The sequence below is a fragment of the Solanum dulcamara genome, chromosome 10, assembly GCF_947179165.1.
Source record: "Solanum dulcamara chromosome 10, daSolDulc1.2, whole genome shotgun sequence".
In the NCBI taxonomy this organism is placed as follows: Eukaryota; Viridiplantae; Streptophyta; class Magnoliopsida; order Solanales; family Solanaceae; genus Solanum; species Solanum dulcamara.
The window spans coordinates 69,362,409-69,379,002 of record NC_077246.1 but is presented as its reverse complement, the minus strand read 5'-3'; the positions used below and the strand labels follow the sequence as shown (position 1 = coordinate 69,379,002).

Sequence of the window (16,594 nt, the reverse complement as noted above, 5' to 3'; positions counted from 1 at the left end):
TTTTCCCTATTAAACTTAATTTTTTTAAAAAATAAAACCAAATCAAATTTTTGGATGGTTGTTATCCATTGTATTGTAGTGCAGGTTTAAATTCATTGTTAGGTGATAATGAGAAATTTTATTTTGCGTAATGATCAATTTACATCTTGTTTGGATGGTTGTTATCCGTTGTATTATTATTTTAAATCAAATGTTTGTTTTGATTGTTAATCAAACCTATTGTTACGTAGCAAATACCCATTTTGTGTGATGACCAATTAGGTGTAATCACGTTATTATCTTAATATTTATTTCTCATTTTATCTTTACTTATTATTTAATAAATTTATATTATTTTTTACCTTATCTTTTCATAATAGCTTTATACATACTCTACAATTTCTTGTAGGTATCATTCAAATTATGAATATGTGACATTATGTAACGATGATACGATATGTCCAAGTGTTATATTTATTAAAACAATATAATATGATGCAGTACAACACAACACGACATAGCATAATACGACACATTGTGAAACAATACACAACAACCATCCCAAGAAAGTATTAGTGTAACGATGGGGAATTATACAATCTATCCAAACATTAGATTTATTAAAACAATACAATATAATACACCATAACACAATACAATACATAGACAATACACAACAACCATGAACCATCCCAAGAAAGTGTTAGCGTGATTGCATCATTATCTTAATATTCTATTCTCAATTTATTTTTACTTATTATTTAACAATTCTATTTTATTCTTTACTCTATATTTTCATATTAGGTTTATTATTCAAATTATTAATACGTGATATTATACAAAAAAATAAAGATACAATCTATTCAAACATTCTATTTATTAAAACAATAAATCAACCATCCAAACGGAGCTTAACACTTTTTTTATTATGGTTTATCAGTGTAGTGTAGTTGGATGGAACCACCGGAGACAGACACCGGAAAAAGGAGCACTGTGGCTGGATGGAACCACCGGGAAAATTAGCGCTGTGTCCGGATGGAACCACCGGAGACAGTCGCCGGAGAGAGGTAGGAACGAACGTAGTGAAAGCTCCATTGGTGAAGAATAAACAAATAAAGGGAAAAAAAGGGTAAATAATATAGCGAGCGGTGGAGAGTAAATTCAGAAAATTGAGTCTTCTTCTTTCTTCCACAGGTGAACGGTATTGCTTTATTCTCATAATTTTAAAATTAGCTTCTAGTGGATTTTGCTTTTCTTCCTTTCTCTCACCTCTCTCTCCTTCAGCTCCACACTTTCATTTCTTACATCAAATAATCGTAAAAAAATTCCCCAGTTATAGAAGGAGAAGGGAGTCCTAAGTTATATTTTCATTCAACAAAACCCCATTTACATATCTATTAGTAGTAGTTTATTTCACATAAAAAGAAAAAAAGAAGTTATTGTCTGTGTTCTAAGTTTGAGCCAAATTGGGGCATCTTTAGTTTGTTCATTGTAAAATTGTTGGAATTTGTGTTTCATTTCCCAAAATTCTCGATTTAGGTATTTGGTTTGGGTGAATTTTTGTGCTATTAATCTCAAAAAAGAGCATTTTACAAGAGGATTTTTTTTTTCTAAATTCCCAAATTGGTCATCTTTGGTTCTGTGCATTGTAAAATTGTTGGAAATTGTGTTTATTTCCCAAAATTATCGATTTGGGTGGTCGGTTTGGGTAAAGATTTGTTCTATTAATCACAAGAAAAAGGATTTGGTGTGTGTATATTTCCAAATTGGGCATATTTTGGGTTTGTTTTGTTTCATACTTACATTTCTGTGCATTGTATGATTGTTGGGGATTGTGTTTATTTCCCAGAATTCTCGTTTTGGGTGTTCGAAAGATTTGTTCTATCAATCACGGAAAGGCGTTTTTGTCATATTTTTTGATTTATGTGTTCCATGGCAAGATTGTTGATTGAGGTTCAAGCTTTAATCATGCAGCTATAAAGATTGGATAAAGACACAGATGCTTTATTTTGTAAGTGATTGGGGATCCGTGAGATCTCCTTCAGCTTGCCAAGAAAAATGTATTCGCCTCCTCTGTCTTCCTCTAGCAACCTATGTGATTCCAAAGATAGAATGAACAACACTAATGGCTCACAATTGCGACTTTATCAAATCTGGCAAGGAAGAAATGTAATGATGATCTTTTTCTTTGTGTTTCTCCTGAATTTATATTTTGGTTTGCAAGTGTTCAATTAGCATCCTTTAGCATTAAGTTTTTTTTTTCAAAGATTATAAATTTAACACCTAAGTCTTGGTAGGCAGAGTTATCCGGTAATTGTACTTGGTGAGAGGTAGCAGGTAACATGTAGAATAGTCAAGTGTACGCAAGTTGACTAGCTGACCCGAACATCACCGTCATTAACGAAAAATTTAACTGCCCAAGTCACCCAGAAAAATATCAATCAATCAACTGCCTCTTAATCCCAAGTTTATTAGGCTTTAGCTATACATCACAGTTTGACTACTTTGACATGTTTGTTGACCTTCTCCTTTAACCGGATTTAGCTAGCTATGATTAGGCAAAGAATCAATGATGTAACTTATACTATAAAGTAGGACTAAGCAAAGAGAAGTGAAAAGTAAAAAGTTGAGGCTTCAAGAAGCCTGTCACTGTTTGATCTTTTTTTCTGAATTTCACTCTTATTATTTGTAAACTGAAGCTGGTGAAAGTAATTGTTGTAAGGGAAAAAAATATGCATTCTAGACTATCATTTACGAATACTAATCCCTACTATCTCATTATAGTCTTTTTATATCTTTGCAGAGATTCTACCTTGGAGGCAGACTTGTATTTGGTCCAGATATTAGAGCACTGTTTCTTACGTTGTTCTTAATCCTAGTTCCAGTAGCATTGTTTTGTGCTTTTGTTTCGAGAGAACTCATCAATGCATTTCCCCACAGAGTAGGCTATCTTATTGTGGCCATATCCCTTCTCTTCTCAGTCTTTGTGAGTTTTCTTCTTCTTTTACTTGACTATTACTGATTTTATCTGTTTTCAATCTATCTTTATCTGCTGTTACTTTTAGTCCCATCAACGTTAGGATGCAAGATAAGAACTAAATTGGATCAAACTAGGTTATTATAATCATGCCAAGTATGGAAGCTACTTTATCACTGGATTTATTCTATAAAGAAGACAGCAAAAATGCTACTTCCCCTTTCTGTTAAAAATCACTTCTAGTTCCTGCAAGCCAACCGATAATCAGCAATTTTAGTATGTGCCATTTCTTTTCTGTTGGATGTAGTATTAAATTGGAAATGTTTAGTGAAAGGCATTTTCTTCTGCTCATGCAATTTGTTTTTCCAGTGGATATTGCTCTAAGAATTACTACTTATCTTATTTAGCAGTTAGCACGTTCCTTATTTTATGACTATGTATAAACTATAAGTATGCAAAGATGACACATGGTTTGATGCACGAGCATCCATCAAGAGGTGATCTTTGTATATTTTTTCTCTCTGTCTCTATTTTCATTGATGTGTGCTTAGAGTTGGTCCATGGTCGATGGGGGATCTTAATAGGTAATATCTAATGTATTGATGTAAATTCTTGCAGATAGTAATACTTCTCTTGCTAACTTCTGGAACAAATCCTGGAATTGTTCCACGAAATGCCCATCCTCCAGATTCCGACGATGAATGTGATACCTCTAGCATCTCGACGAGCTGTTTAGGAAGTCAGACTGGTCCTATCCGTTTACCACCTATGAAAAATGTTACAGTCAATGGAATAGTTGTCAAAGTAAAATACTGCAAAACATGTATGCTATATCGGCCACCACGCTGCTCTCATTGCTCCATATGCGACAATTGCATTGAGCGCTTCGACCACCATTGTCCATGGGTGGGACAGTGCATTGGGAAGGTAGGTTTGATCTATGCTTGCATTTCAAAAGGTCTTGTCATTTGGATATATTATCCTTTAGCTTCTGGTTAATCTTCCTGTCTACAAATTACTCTTTTTTTCTTCAAAAATTGGGGGTGGGGGAAGGGGAAATAAGGGAGGGGATTACAAAGTGGGGAATCGAACCCTCACTAACAAGGTGAAAATTCAGGTAGCCAACCAACTGAGCTACTAAGATTCCCCTCCTGTCTTCAAAACATACTAGTCTTGCATGGTAAATTTATTGACATTATGGGAGCTCTTGTTGGCAGAGGTGGGTCTAAAATTTTAATTTAACGGGTTCAACTTTTAAGTAATTCAGTATTGAGCTCAATGTGCTAATAAAATTATGAGAAATATAGGAGAAATATTATTGAATTGTGTAAGAACAATATTACACAAAGTTCCTATTTATAGACATTATAAAACAATCCTTTTCCAAGAAGAATACTATAAACTATTTATATTTCTATTCCTATTCTAAGTAGGATACTATAATCTATTCCTATTTCTATTCCTATTCTAACACTCCTCCTCAAGCTGGTGCATACAAATCATATGTACCTAGCTAGTTACAAATATAATTAATACAAGGACCAATGAGGGACTTGGTGAAGATATCTGCAAGTTGATCACTTGACTTCTTAAACTTTGTAACCATCTCTCCTGAGAGTATCTTTTTTCTGACAAAGTGACAATCAATCTCAATGTGCTTAGTCCTCTCATGAAACACTGGATTTGATGCGATATGTTGATAAAATATAGAGTGATAAATTCCTGAATTGCAATGTTGAACTTTCCAAACCAAGCTTGAGAAGACTGTTTCAGACCATAGATTGATTTGAGAAGACTGTTTCAGACCATAGAGTGACTTACACAATCGACATACAAAGGTACCAGACACCCCCCCCCCCCCCCCGAGCAACAAAATCAGGTGGTTGCTCCATATAGACTTCTCTCTAGAGATCACCATGGAGAAAAACATTCTTAATGTCCAACTGATTAAAAGGTCAATGGAGAATGACAACTATAGATAGAAAAAGGCGGACATATGCTATTTTAGCCACGAGAGAGAAAATATCACTGTAATCTAGTCCAAATATCACAGTCTAAAGAAATAAAACTATATGAGAAGGGTCAGAATAATGGCATGACCCTACTGAGAAAGATAATGATATGGGTAGGGCCGGAATGATGGCATGACCCTACTGGAAAACAAAAATTATATGGGTAGGGATGGAATGATGATACAATCCTACACAAATAAGAAAGTAGTCACCGAAAAAATGACATGGTGCTACGGTCACCGGAAAGATGGCACGGTGCTACACAAATCGAATATGAGAAAGTAGTCACCGGAATGATGCACGATGCTACACAAATAAATATGAGAAAGTAGTCCGAAAAAATGCACGGTACTACGTAAATTAATATGAAAAGGTAGTCATTGAAAAGATGCAAGGTGCTACGCAAATTAGATGAAAATAGTCACCGAAAAGATATACGGTGACCCAGACTTTTGCTAACATAATCATTGGTCAGACGGGCGGCATATATGAGTAATAACCGTCCACCGGTAGCAGAAGCTCTTTATTGATATCATGTGAGAAATATTATTGAATTGTGTAAGAACAATATTACACAAAGACCCTATTTATAGACACTATAAAATAATCCTTTTCCAAAAATAATACTATAAACTATTCATATTTCTATTCCTATTCTAAGTAGGATACTATAATCTATTCCTATTTCTATTCCTATTCTAACAAAAATTATGGGTTCAAATCTAATGTTAATTAAGATTTTAGTGAACTTTTACAGATATATCCATTAACCGTATCATAGGTTATGGATTCAAGTGAACCCGTAGCCAAAAGCTACATCCACCCCTGCTTGTTGAAGGATCTTGTTTTCTGCTTCCGTTTATCTCTCTGGGATAGATTTTATCTTTTCTCTAGTTTGAATTAGCTACAGTTTAAGGTACTGCATCTATACTCTGGATACTTATCTGGCCTACAAATAGTGAATGTTACCATTGTTTGGAATTTTCCTCTTCTAGACTCCGCTAAGATTTAAACGGAAGATACTTCACATACAGCCTGTGCTTAACATACCTGTCATGTTAAACTGAATGTGCTTTGGTGTAATGAATAAAGTTTTTGAGCAATCTCAATCTGTGTATATGCTTTTTTTAATGTCTCATCTCTGATATATTCGCGTTATTTCTTGCAGAGGAACTATCGTTACTTTTTCATGTTTGTTTCCTCTACAAACCTCCTGAGCCTCTATGTCTTTGCGTTCTGCTGGGTAAATATAAAGAAGATTATGGAAGCACACAATTGTAACATTTGGAGCGCATTTTTCAAGTCACCTGCTTCAGGCATCCTTATAATGTATACATTTGTAGTATCTTGGTTTCTCGGAGGTCTCACGGCATTTCACTTGTACTTGATAATTACAAACCAGGTCTATTTGCCCCCTTCTCTTGATATTAGTTAATATTACTTAGTTCCGCTTCTCACCCTTCAGAATGTTGTATTTCATGCAGACCACATATGAAAATTACCGGTATCGTTATGAGAGGAAGATGAATCCTTTTAATCTTGGATGTGCTCGAAATGTTAAGGAGATCTTTTGCTCTGGAGTGCCAAGTTCCAGGATCGATTTCCGTGCACACGTGAAGGTTGATCGCTCTTCAAGCTTCAACACCTCATCTTTCTTGGGTGGAATTGCTACGAATTCAGATATGCACAAAATGAAGAACTTTGACGTGGAAGTTGGCAGAAGACAGGATGTCGATGTTGATGAGTGTAAAGAAACAGACAGCCGGATAAAAGCCGAGACCATAAAAGCCAGTAGGCAATAACATCAATAGGATTGTACAGATTGGGTGAAGAGTTTAGAGCAGAACACGATATGGAAGACAGGGAGAAAGAAGTGGTCTAATTCATTGAAATTGATCGTTGAAGTTTTCGTTCTTCCTGCATTGATGACATGGCTATTGCCACAGCATTTGAAGTCGTAGGATCGTCGTGGCCAGAGGGGTGGTTGCTCATACTTTCTTTTCTTGTGACTGATTAGTAGCACATAAGGGATAGAAATTGCATTCTATTATTCTTTGATGACATTACCATTCAATGAATGTTTTTCTGGTGAAATTGTAAGATACTGCTGCTTGTTTGTATTTCTAAAAACTGGAGTTTATGGCTAAGAGATTGAGAAAATGACTTGCATATGTAGGACATTTGTTTAGCTTTGTGTCATACCTATCTTTAAAGATGATAATTCTGGGTTAGGATTTTGAGTTTATAGGTTATTAGTTCTACGAAAGACAATTTATTAGGTTTTGAATACATTATTTATAAATATTAAGTGGGATTTCTAACACAAATACAGGGTAAACACAATCTCTTATCTCTTCCTTCTCTGAGCTTTGGTTATGGAAGAAGGTATCAACAACAATTGGTTTTATTATACGACAGCTCATGATGTTGATATTGATCTATTATGTGTCTCTACATCTAGCATTGGGTAGACCTCATACAATTGTGCTAGCTATGCCATATCTTTTATTTCGCTATGTTCAAAGCGTTGGGTCCAAAAGTTGTATACCACCTATGGTGCCAACAAATTCACTTCTTTAGTGTCGTTATCAGACATCGCATGTTGAGAATCTAATTCTCATATATAGTTTCACACCAAGTGAGATATGTGCTTCCACTGTCCTTAGAATATTTCAGGGATGGTGTCAGGACTGAGGAGTCAGTTTCCCAGCCGGGGTTGGGTCTTGAATCGGGATCAGAGTTGGATCCCGAGTCATGGTCAAGTCTCGGGTTGGAGGCGGAAGTAAGGATCCATACAGGGGTGAGGATCACTCTATTACAGCTATTACAGGTGTACATGGACCGGGTTGGTTCGGATTTTTTACAAATCAAACCAAACCATTTGTGTCGGGTTATTAAATCTATAAACCAAACCAAACCAAACCAATAAAAGTCGGGTTTTTCGATATCAAATTTTTTCAGGTTTTTCAGATTTTTTTGGTTTTTTCGAGTTTCTCAGATTTTTCATAGTATCTAATAAAAAGCACAGAACAGTGCTTCTTAAAAAGAGTTCTAGTACAAAATATTAACATATAAAATGGAGGCAGAACACTGTTTGAAGTTTTAACTTTATAATATAACTTTATAAGATAGGTTTTTTTTGTATAATATTTAGATGGGCTTCTCAAGTCCAAATCTAAATGTAAGAAAGAAAACAAAAGTTATGAAAAATTTTAAAAAAATATTTATAAATTATATTTTAATAAATATTTTTATGTACAACATAATTTAAAAGTAGTATATCTATAATCGGGTCGGTTTGGATTCAGTTTGACTTTTTTTAGTTAAAATCAAACCAACCCTATAATGGTCGGATTTTTTTTTTCAAACACCAAACCAAGTCAAACCAAACCACTAGTCGGGGTTTTTTTTCGGTTTGGTTCGGTTTGTCGGTTTGGTGCGGTTTATCGGTTTGCCCTGTATAGCCCTAACAAGTATAATAATCTTCTATTCTTCGAACTTATTTCTTTACAATGTTAAGAATTTATTTTTAAAGCGGTCTTATTCTATATCAAATACAGATTAAAAAAATTACAATAATTTTCATTAACTAAAAAAATAATTAAAAACATTTAACAAATCAATAACCAGAATTATCAAGAAAAGAGAGTGAGATTATAATAGTCAAAAATAAATTATAAACTTGTTACACATTCATTCACTTCAATAAGGATGATGAAATTGCATCACTAATTAGTAAGACCAAACAATTGAGAAGATAACAACCAGCACAAGGAGAAATTAACACGAGTTAAGGTTTGACTAATCTGGACTCACGTTGCATAAGGCCCATTACAAAGGAGATCGTCGTGCTAAATTAAACTACCAGAGACAATGATACAATTTGTTTTTGAATAGGAGCGAAAAAACGCTACATCTCAATAGATCATGACAGTAATGTCACTTACAATACCCCTCACATATTTAATTCGTCTGCAAAGGATATTATTTGATTTTATGAGAACCAATAACCCAAACTATTATTGTTGGATTCATCTTGCAGTGGCTGTAAGCAATCATCAAAACCAAAATAATTAAAACTCCCAGCTGTTGTTGTTGTACTGCTTGTTGTAGTGATTGTACTTCCTCCATATTGATATTCATTATTTGTATCAATTATCATATCATTCAAAAGGCCATTGCTACTGCTAAATCCCATTTCTGAAATTGTTGTTGTTGGAAATCGACTACTTTGATCACTCAAGTAGCAGAAGTTGCCACTGCTTGTTATATCCTCTGGCAATGGTGGCAATTCTGTTGATGTAGTATTGTTACTATCGTACCTGTTGTTAAAGGATGGTCAGTTGAACAACCTTCGTCGGAAAATTATATTGCGCATATAGGTCGAATTTTCTTTTTATACATAAAGAGAAAATGATCAAAAAACACATCTGAAGTATCATAGTTTTGCAAGTTTCCTACCTGAACCATCACCATCGCTCAAGTTGGGAAAAGGAACAACTGATAGTTCAACCATGTTTTGATAAATGGTTGGTGATAATTCATGTAAGAAAAGTGAACATTTAATGATTTTGCGAGTTTTCTACCTAAACTATCAACTTATTAAATCTTGAACATTATTAGGATAGTTCCTGCTTTAACATCGGAGATAGTACTACAATTCAATTTTGGTATTAGTGGAGGTAGATATTTCAGGTTCAATACCTATCTCCACATATTACCAAAAAATAATAATTTCCACGTGCTTGGTCTAAGAAAAAGTCAGACAATGTTTTTAGATGAAATAATTAATCAATTAAAAGTATGATTTCTATGACAGTTTAATCTTTTGCATGAAATTATAAAAATCGATTCAATACCTGTAACCACCTTCCATATGCGTGTCGTAGTTGGGGTTATAGTATTGTTGTAACGCGAAATCTTCACCACTACCATCACCACCACAGTTGCCTCCGACATTATTCATGTCGCTGATGGAAAAATGATTGAAGTGGGCCCCGTATTCGACGTTAGGAACAGGAGCATTGTCGGTCTGACCAAAGACCAATAATTGTTGTTGGTGGTGGTGGTAATGGTGATGATGATGATGTGATTCGTCGTCCGGAGAAACTATACAAGTAACCGAATTGCCATGTGGCATGTCAGAGTAGACAAAGTTAGTCCGAATTGGTTTGTTAGATTTGTTGTTAACACGCATGGAACGTGCAGCTCTATCATAAGCCAAAGCAGCTTCTTCAGCAGTGTCAAATGTTCCAAGCCAATGCCTTTCTTTTGTATTTGGATCTCTTATCTCCGCAGCGTATCGTCCCCATGGCCTTCGTCTCACTCCCAAATATCGAAAATTGCGCTGTTGTTCCTCTGCTTTTTGTTTGACACTTTGAGTACTAGCAACATTGTTCTTTCTTGGTTTTGTGCTCTTATTAGTTGATGAAGAAGTGGATGATTTCATCAAATCCATTTTGGAATTTTTTTCTATGGAACGTTTAAATTCTGAAGTCGTTTCTGTTGGTCGATAAATTGAGAAAACAGAGCTTTTCTGACCAGAAAAAGAAATAGATTAGGATGTGTGTTTTCCTTGACTGAATAGTGGATGTTCCATACAAATATATAGAGTCTTAAAAATAGTGTTAAGTATTATTTTAAACTATCCAAGTTTAGTAGTACAATTTTTGTCAATCATGAATCATGATTACTTCAAGTGATATTGCAAGTCTTAGGACTATCTGATGTTAATCATGTTGTGGGCTCAATTCTAGTTATTTTATGGTTTAGTTTAAATTTCAAGTTATATTCACTAAAGGCGATGGAGATAATTGATAATGATAGACGATATAAGTAGCAATGAATGGATCAAATTGGTGAATTGTCTTCTTTGTAATTTTTTTTTGTTTGAATTAACATCTAAGTAATATTAAGATTTTGCGATAAGAGTTTAATCTTCAGATTTATAAGTGGTTGTAACATATAAAAAACACAAACGTTTAATGATTATGATCTCAATAATGAAAATTTAAGCGTAAAAAATAAATAGATTTAATGATTCAGATCTGAATAATTGAAGTATAAGCAAATGGGATAGAATACTCCTTTATGAATTTTCAACAGTACGTATACGAATTGGTTAAGTCAACTTCAAACAAATGAATACAACAAAAATGATTACTCTTCAGTCGCAAACAAGTTGAGTTATATGAATTCTTTACTTTTTTATTTATGCTCACTTCATATCATTATCATACTTAAATAGATTAAAAGTTAAAAGTAAGATAAATAATTATAGCAATAGAAGTTCTTTAACAAATCTAAAACATATAGATCTTACGAGAAAATTTTCTTCTGTGTGATTTTTGATCACGTCCATAATTTTAAACCTATAAATCGATATATTTATATGTTGACATATAACATATTTAAACTATCTCAAACGATCTTCTCACATTTTTTTTTCAAACGCATGCTGCTTGCACCTTCTAATAAATATGATCATTGTTGGGGTAGAGATTAATATAATAACTACATAGGAAAATCTTTCTAGCCAAATTAAGTACAATAATATTCATTAACCCATAAATTAGGTTAGGCCCTCCAAATATTTCTTCCTAAATCCAAATGGGTTCCACAAACATTGCCTTAAGTACTCATTTGATCATCATGCTAATTATGATTATATATTACCTTCACATCATTATAATCATGTGCATTCTTGTGTCTTCAATGCATGCCATGCCAACAAATAATTGCCATTCACCTAGCACCGCCCATCCCAAGAAAAAATAATTAGAAGAATAATTTGAAAAAAGGGCTAATATAATCAATAAGAAATTTCTTTAAAATAATCCAAATGACTTTTCTTAAATTACTTAGGGATCATTTGTTTGCTCGTTTAGAGTTATGCGGATAATAATAATATACGAATTAGTTATATATAGAGATATTAATTATGCATGAATTAATTATTTGTGTATTTCATCCGTTTCATATTACTTGACCCTTGTTGACCTATCGATCCCTTAAAAAATCTTTGATTAGAGGTGTATTTTACTAAACTAATCTTATTAATGATGTTTTGAAACACTAAATTATTTGACCACCACTACTTTATATAATTATTTAATGCTAAGGGTAGATGGGGAAAAAACTTATAAAACTCTCTTGATTTGCTAAAATAGATAAGTAAAATAAAAATATATAGTTTTGCTATAGGGGCTAAGTAAAATAAAACTGATGGAATATTAGTTATTCTATCTTTTATCCTGAATAAAATAATACATAAAATTTCTTTTACCTTATACATGTATTAGTTACGTGAGATTCTAAATTACTAACCAAGTACCATATTTGGTGAATCTATACATAACAAAAAAATGCTATCAAACATGATACAAATTATATAAAATTTAGTACATAAACAAATCGCCTCCTAACCAACAACCAACCCCTAAGTAAACAACTCAAACCTTCTTCCATACTAGAAGATACGAAAATATATTAAGAATTAATTGATTAAAACATATTAGGTAATTTCTTTTTACTTCTTTTTTCATGTTTCAATACTTATTTTGGTAGGAGGTAATAAGTGATCATGAAATAGACAATATATGCACAAATTATCTTGAACAGTCAGAGTTGATACAAGTCAAAAAAAATAAAATTATTTCAACCTTGTAATATATACTACATTCTCAATCATTTCATGGCATTAAGTATGACGTCAACCTTAGCATGATGTTACTCTATCAAAAAGTTAAAAGCGTCTTTTTAAGTCGATTTCCATCGATGCTCTTGTTCAAATTTCATATGAGAATTTTAATTAGGAACTCAAGACTTAAAATGATAAAATGATTGCGAACATTCAACATAGCGTTCAAATTCATGTGCCACTTATATTAATATATTTAAATTTAATCATGTCAAATAATTTTCATCCAGTCACAGCAAAAGCACAACTCATTAAAGCTATGGTACAATATAGTTGCAAATTTGGCAAAATAATGATTATTTGTAGTAATATCACTAGCCCTTGAGTAAATAAAAATAATTCTATGTGCTTGCTTTAAGCATTTTCAGTATCTTGAACAAAGAGGCTAACTAACTCATTTTAATTATTTTCCACTGATTAAAGCAAACATAGATTATTTTTTTTTAAAAAAAAACTTTTCTTTTTATTCTTTGATTTTTCAAATATAGGGTCAAATAACTTTGTATAAGGATTGAGTCATGTTGGAATAACATGCACAAAACATTAAAATATACTTTTGTCCACATGAAGCACAAATCAAGAACATGATTATCATATAATATGACCACATAAAATAATGAAATTTGAACATAAATTTTCTTTATATATAATCAAAAACTTTGAGTCTTAACCAATTTGAATTACGGTGGGATGATTGCAATTCTTAATCAAAAATTTTGGATTTGAGATTCTCAAAATGAAAAAAATCATGTTGAGAGCTAGTGTCACCTCTAGAAATGGACTTTGTAATACGTAAATTATAATTTAGTTAAAATTTAATATGGATAATGGATATCGAGAAAAAAAAAAAGGAGGAAAAAAAAGGGTATCTTGGGTCTACATTTAAAAATAAATATATTGACTCTAGTGATCATTATTTACTTGTGATTTTGTGTAACATGTGAATGTGATATAGCTCTTATAATTAGTAAAAAACTTGACCAGATACTATTAATCATACAAACATCTTGAAAATCAAGGCCCACTCTTTCCATATAATAACAAATTAGTTCCATTTAATTGATTATATAAATTTAATAATCAATTAAAAAACTTCTTTACAAAATCCAATTTGATATGAGAAATTCCAAGATAGCTAAATGCACCTAATGATTGCTAAATAAGAGTGCGTATACTTGAGTCATCATTTGGAATATAGAAGCTTGATGAGCATGCAATCATTTAGCTCATTGGCTTAAATATATCATACTTTTATATCCAATAATTTGAGATTCGTGATTTGAAATTTATAAATTTCTAAAACAAGTCCATGTTAATAAACAATAATGACTGAACTCACAATTATAAAATATATAATTATTACTAATTAATATATTGTATGTGCAAAACTACTGAATTCGCATGAATCAATAGATAATACTCTTGATCCATCTAATGTATACACATTGTAATTTTATGACTAAGGAGATTCTAATGAACCTCTTTGCCTCCCTAACTCCGTCCTTGGTCCCAAAATACAAGTTAACTTCATTTACAATAAGATTTGATCACAAGACGAACTTTCATTTTAAACACTATAATTGTAGGTACCAAGAGTGGATCTATCCACTTTTAAGTAGAAGTCTCGAGAAGCGAGAACGGAGGATAGTAAGGACCATGTTCTTCTTTAATAAATGGTACATAATGCAAGTCCAGATTAATTGAGCCAATAAATTTTGAATACCGAATAATTACCAAAAGAAAAAAATGTGGAGCAACACATAAGACTTAAGCCCATAACATGATTAACATCAAGAAGTCCTAAGACTTGCAACATCACTTGATGTAATCATTATTCATAATTAATAGATTTTTACTACTAAACTTACATAGTTTAAAATAATGAACATTTTTAATGATTGTCACTCTATATATATTTGTATGCAACAGCCACTGTTTAGTCAAGAAAAAAAACATCTCAATCATCTAAGTACACTAAACAAAAAGAATTTGTATCTCTATCTCAATTTCTTGTCAGAAAATCCCTGTTTTCTCAATCCATCAACAGACTAACAGAGGCGAATTCAGAATTTAAACGTTCCATAGAAAAAAATTCAAAATGGATTTGATGAAATCATCCACTTCTTCATCAACTAATAAGAGCACAAAACCAAGAAAGAACAATGTTGCTAGTACTCAAAGTGTCAAACAAAAAGCAGAGGAACAACAGAGCAATTTTCGATATTTGGGAGTGAGACGAAGGCCATGGGGACGATACGCTGCGGAGATAAGAGATCCAAATACAAAAGAAAGGCATTGGCTTGGAACATTTGACACTGCTGAAGAAGCTGCTTTGGCTTATGATAGAGCTGCACGTTCCATGCGTGTTAACAACAAATCTAACAAACCAATTCGGACTAACTTTGTCTACTCTGACATGCCACATGGCAATTCGGTTACTTGTATAGTTTCTCCGGACGACGAATCACATCATCATCATCACCATTACCACCACCAACAACAACAATTATTGGTCTTTGGTCAGACCGACAATGCTCCTGTTCCTAACGTCGAATACGGGGCCCACTTCAATCATTTTTCCATCAGCGACATGAATAATGTCGGAGGCAACTGTGGTGGTGATGGTGATGGTGGAGATTTTGCGTTACAACAATACTATAACCCCAACTACGACACGCATATGGAAGGTGGTTACAGGTATTGAATTGTTTTTTATAATTTCATGCAAAAGATTAAACTGTCATAGAAAACATACTTTTAATTGTTTAATTATTTCATCTAAAAACACTGTCTGACTTTTTCTTAGACCAAGCACGTGGAAAATATTATTTTTTGGTAATATGTGGAGATAGGTATTGAACCTGAAATATGTACCTCCACTAATACCAAAATGAATTGTAGTACTATCTCCGATGTTAAATCAGGAACTACCCTAATAATGTTCAAGATTTAATAAGTTAATGATTTTGCGAATTTTCTACCTGAACTATCAAATATTCACTTTTCTTACCTGAATTATCACCAACCATTTATCAAAATATGGTTGAACTATCAGTTGTTCCTTTTCTCAACTTGAACGATAGTGATGGTTCAGGTAGGAAACTCGTAAAACTGTGATACTTCTGATGTGTTTTTGACTATTTTCTCTTTATGTATTAAAAAAAAATTCGACCAATATGCACAATATAATTTTCCGATAAAGGTTGTTCAACTGACTATCCTTTAACAACAGGTACGATAGTAACAATACTACATCAACAGAATTGCCACCATTGCCAGAGGATATAACAAGCAGTGGCAACTTCTGCTACTTGAGTGATCAAAGTAGTCGATTTCCAACAACAACAATTTCAGAAATGGGATTTAACAGTAGCAATGGCCTTTTGAATGATATGATAATTGATACAAATAATGAATATCAATATGGAGGAAGTACAATCACTACAACAAGCAGTACAACAACAACAGCAACAGCTGGGAGTTTTAACTATTTTGGTTTTGATGATTGTTTACAGCCACTGCAAGATGAATCCAACAATAACAGTTTTAGTCATTGGTTCTCATAAATAAGAGAGCAAAATACTCACATCTCAACATGAAGAATTTGGTTTTTTCTTTTCGATTGTACTTGTATTTTCACCAAACATTAAAATTGGAGATTGCATTGTGTGCAAACGACGATTAATATAATTTCTTTTACGTCCTTTTTCTGTCTTCTTAATTAGATCGCATTAATTATTGCCGTAAAATATGACAACTAATTTAGAATGGGAAAAGGTATATAAAGACATGTATTATAATTAACATATGGCAACTCTCAACAAAAATAATGACATCTCAAGAAATGTCATTGCTCAAAACTGGGTAGAAATGGAATTACAAACCTCTACTATATCTATCAACATTCACTTGAACCCTCACCACAAG

At 32.8% G+C, this 16,594-nt stretch overlaps 3 protein-coding genes across 5 annotated transcripts; 2 read left to right on the top strand and 1 right to left on the bottom strand.

Moving 5' to 3' along the window:
* The first annotated feature begins 898 nt into the window (after positions 1–898).
* LOC129871206 (probable protein S-acyltransferase 7) lies at positions 899–7,139 on the top strand. 3 transcript variants are annotated; one of them, XM_055946090.1, is made up of 6 exons: positions 899–1,173; positions 1,954–2,148; positions 2,783–2,965; positions 3,575–3,883; positions 6,137–6,370; positions 6,453–7,139. In XM_055946090.1, the coding sequence occupies exons 2-6, from the start codon at positions 2,038–2,040 to the stop codon at positions 6,768–6,770; spliced, it is 1,155 nt and encodes a 384-aa protein (XP_055802065.1). In that variant the 5' UTR covers positions 899–1,173; positions 1,954–2,037; the 3' UTR covers positions 6,771–7,139. The 3 variants fall into 3 exon arrangements, with proteins under 3 accessions (XP_055802065.1, XP_055802066.1, XP_055802064.1); XM_055946091.1 differs by having other exon boundaries at positions 899–1,180; XM_055946089.1 differs by having other exon boundaries at positions 899–2,148.
* Positions 7,140–8,962: 1,823 nt separating this feature from the next.
* On the bottom strand, positions 8,963–10,426 carry LOC129869920 (ethylene-responsive transcription factor LEP-like). The gene is made up of 2 exons (XM_055944487.1): positions 9,828–10,426; positions 8,963–9,290 (listed from the first exon to the last, which is right to left on the bottom strand). The coding sequence occupies exons 1-2, from the start codon at positions 10,424–10,426 to the stop codon at positions 8,963–8,965; spliced, it is 927 nt and encodes a 308-aa protein (XP_055800462.1).
* A 4,339-nt stretch (positions 10,427–14,765) lies between these two features.
* LOC129869919 (ethylene-responsive transcription factor LEP-like) lies at positions 14,766–16,233 on the top strand. The gene is made up of 2 exons (XM_055944486.1): positions 14,766–15,364; positions 15,900–16,233. Exons 1-2 carry the CDS (start codon positions 14,766–14,768, stop codon positions 16,231–16,233), a joined length of 933 nt encoding a protein of 310 aa, XP_055800461.1.
* Positions 16,234–16,594: the final 361 nt, after the last annotated feature.